This window comes from Dendrobium catenatum, unplaced genomic scaffold, assembly GCF_001605985.2.
Source record: "Dendrobium catenatum unplaced genomic scaffold, ASM160598v2 fragScaff_scaffold_1056, whole genome shotgun sequence".
NCBI classification, from domain to species: Eukaryota; Viridiplantae; Streptophyta; class Magnoliopsida; order Asparagales; family Orchidaceae; genus Dendrobium; species Dendrobium catenatum.
The window spans coordinates 2,830,404-2,832,645 of record NW_021319518.1 but is presented as its reverse complement, the minus strand read 5'-3'; the positions used below and the strand labels follow the sequence as shown (position 1 = coordinate 2,832,645).

Sequence of the window (2,242 nt, the reverse complement as noted above, 5' to 3'; positions counted from 1 at the left end):
AACTACAATTAAAAAGCTTATCAAAAGCATTTAAAACAACCTCCCAAAACCCATCCATGTTAATAAAAAAGTTTTTAAACATGAATCTAGATGGATTTTTATCACAATTGGAAACAGCTAAAATTAACGGGGAATGATCAGAGCTATGAGTAGTAAGAACTTTATAAAAAGCATCAGGAATTCTTTCAAGCTTAGCATTGTTAGTAAGCATCCTATCTAATTTAATATTAATAGGCGAATCAAGTCTCTGATTATACCAAGTATAAAAAAGACCAACAGATGCTAAATCAAGTAGACCACAGTCAAAAATAACTTTGTTAAGCTCACCCAACTGGCTATTATGTGTATACTGGCCACCGGACTTCTTTTTCTCAGATCTATAGCAGTTAAAATCACCCATAATAACCCAGGCCATAGAGGGATCCGGCACCAGATTATTCAACTATTCCCATAAAATATTCCTATCACAAACATTAATAGCAGCATAAATAAAAGAAATTAAAATGGGTGGTTGAGTACCAACAGTGACAATACCATGAATGATTTGGGAAGCAATAAAGAGATGAGAGAAAGTAATAATATACGGATTCCACTTAATCCAGATTCTACCTGGATTAGAATGATCAAAATTATTAATACTATCTTCCGAATTAAAAATCATATGCGAATTAACAAACCAAAGGTCATTAATCGACTCATAGTTAACTTTAGCTTCTAAGATGCATAATAAACCGAGATTATTAGCACTAACCAGCTCTCTACAAGCTTTAACCTTTTTAGGGTTATTGAAACCCCTAACGTTCCAACAGCCAATATGCGGAAAAAACATTAATATTTAGAGTTTTTCCCCTTCCTGGCAGACTTAGCTCTAGTAGCCATAGAGACCGCTGAAGTTTGATTTTTGTTTCCAGAAGAGATGGGAGAAGAGGAAAATTCAGTAACAGAATGAAATTCATGTCTATTACTTACAGAGCTAGTATCCTCCATCTCTTGTTCAGGAGGGTCATCAGTTTGAAGAGCTGAGAATTTGTTTGACATCATTACCTTAGCTTGAGGAATTTCAGAGGGAATAGAAGGTTGCCTAGAGGAGGAAATTTCTTCAATAGGAGAATTCAGATTAGGAATAATTGCATCTTTGCCAATGCAATTATTAGGGATCAGGGGAGAAATTTTCTTTTCCAACGCTGGAGATAATTTTGGAAAGGGGTTAACGGTCAAGTTATTACTTTCCAAAATTACCTTTTCCGGATGAGCGGGCTTCGCTGGAGCCAAAATTGCCTTTTCCAGAGAAGCAGGCTTCTCCGGAGCCGGAATTTGGAATCTAGGGTTCCGGCTAAGACTTCTACCTCTGTTTTGGGGTTTAGGAGGGGGAAGAACAACCGGCACCGGGTTTGGGTTTGACTTGCAAGCAGCATAACTGTGAACCAAAGATCCACATCCTTCACAACGACTTGTCTTCCAGTCATAAATTACTTTGAGCATGATATCTTCTCCTTCAATGTTGATGGGAATTTCATCCGGGAGAGTTGATTCTTTAGTGATAGAAACACAGACTCTAGCATAGGTTAATCTAGCTCTTTTAGCAATAAGAGAATCAACAGATAAGGGATTACCAATATAACTGGCTATAGTAGATATTCCCTTTGGGGTCCAAAGGGCCAAGTGGAGATCAACTATTTTTATCCAAAGGGGAATAGAAGAAAGTTCATCCCTCTTTGGTTGGAATTTAGGGGACCATTTTTGGAGAATAAATGGTTTCCCTAACATGAACTAAGGTCCTCCAGACCATACAAGATCAAAATCCTCTTGGTTAGAGAATTTGATCAGGAAAAAACCATCCGCTAATGAGAGTAAGGAAAATGAACCTTTCAGTATCCATACCTTTTTCATTGCTCAAGAACTCGCTCATAATACGGCCTTGGCCTTAGAGAATAACCTATCAACGAAAAAGACCAAACCGAGATGCCTTCGGAGAGATCTTATCCTTTAAAAAAGAGTTTTTGACTCGGTCGAACAAAGGAGACCGGGAAATCTTCTTTAAACGCAGAAGGATTTGCCAGGTTTTTTGCGAAGGAACCATTCTAAGATGCTGGAATCAGACCCAGGATGGAAGAGTTTTGAAGAAGGGGGAATTCGTTGATCTCCATCTGGGAGAGGATTTACCTCTCCCGATCGTAGGAAACGATGGCAGCGCTGAGAGCAGAGCGAAAAAAACCCTAGGATCTCCAAAATATCCCAGAGC

At 38.5% G+C, this 2,242-nt stretch overlaps 1 protein-coding gene across 1 annotated transcript; it reads right to left on the bottom strand.

The window, feature by feature from the left end:
- Positions 1–828: 828 nt before the first annotated feature.
- LOC110093062 lies at positions 829–1,767 on the bottom strand. Its single transcript, XM_028698237.1, has one exon. The coding sequence runs from the start codon at positions 1,765–1,767 to the stop codon at positions 829–831; it is 939 nt and encodes a 312-aa protein (XP_028554070.1).
- Between the last annotated feature and the right edge of the window lie 475 nt (positions 1,768–2,242).

Excerpts from the sequence above, each read along its gene's own strand:
- LOC110093062 (XM_028698237.1), bottom strand. The coding sequence starts at position 1,767 with ATGTTAGGGAAACCATTTATTCTCCAAAAATGGTCCCCTAAATTCCAA.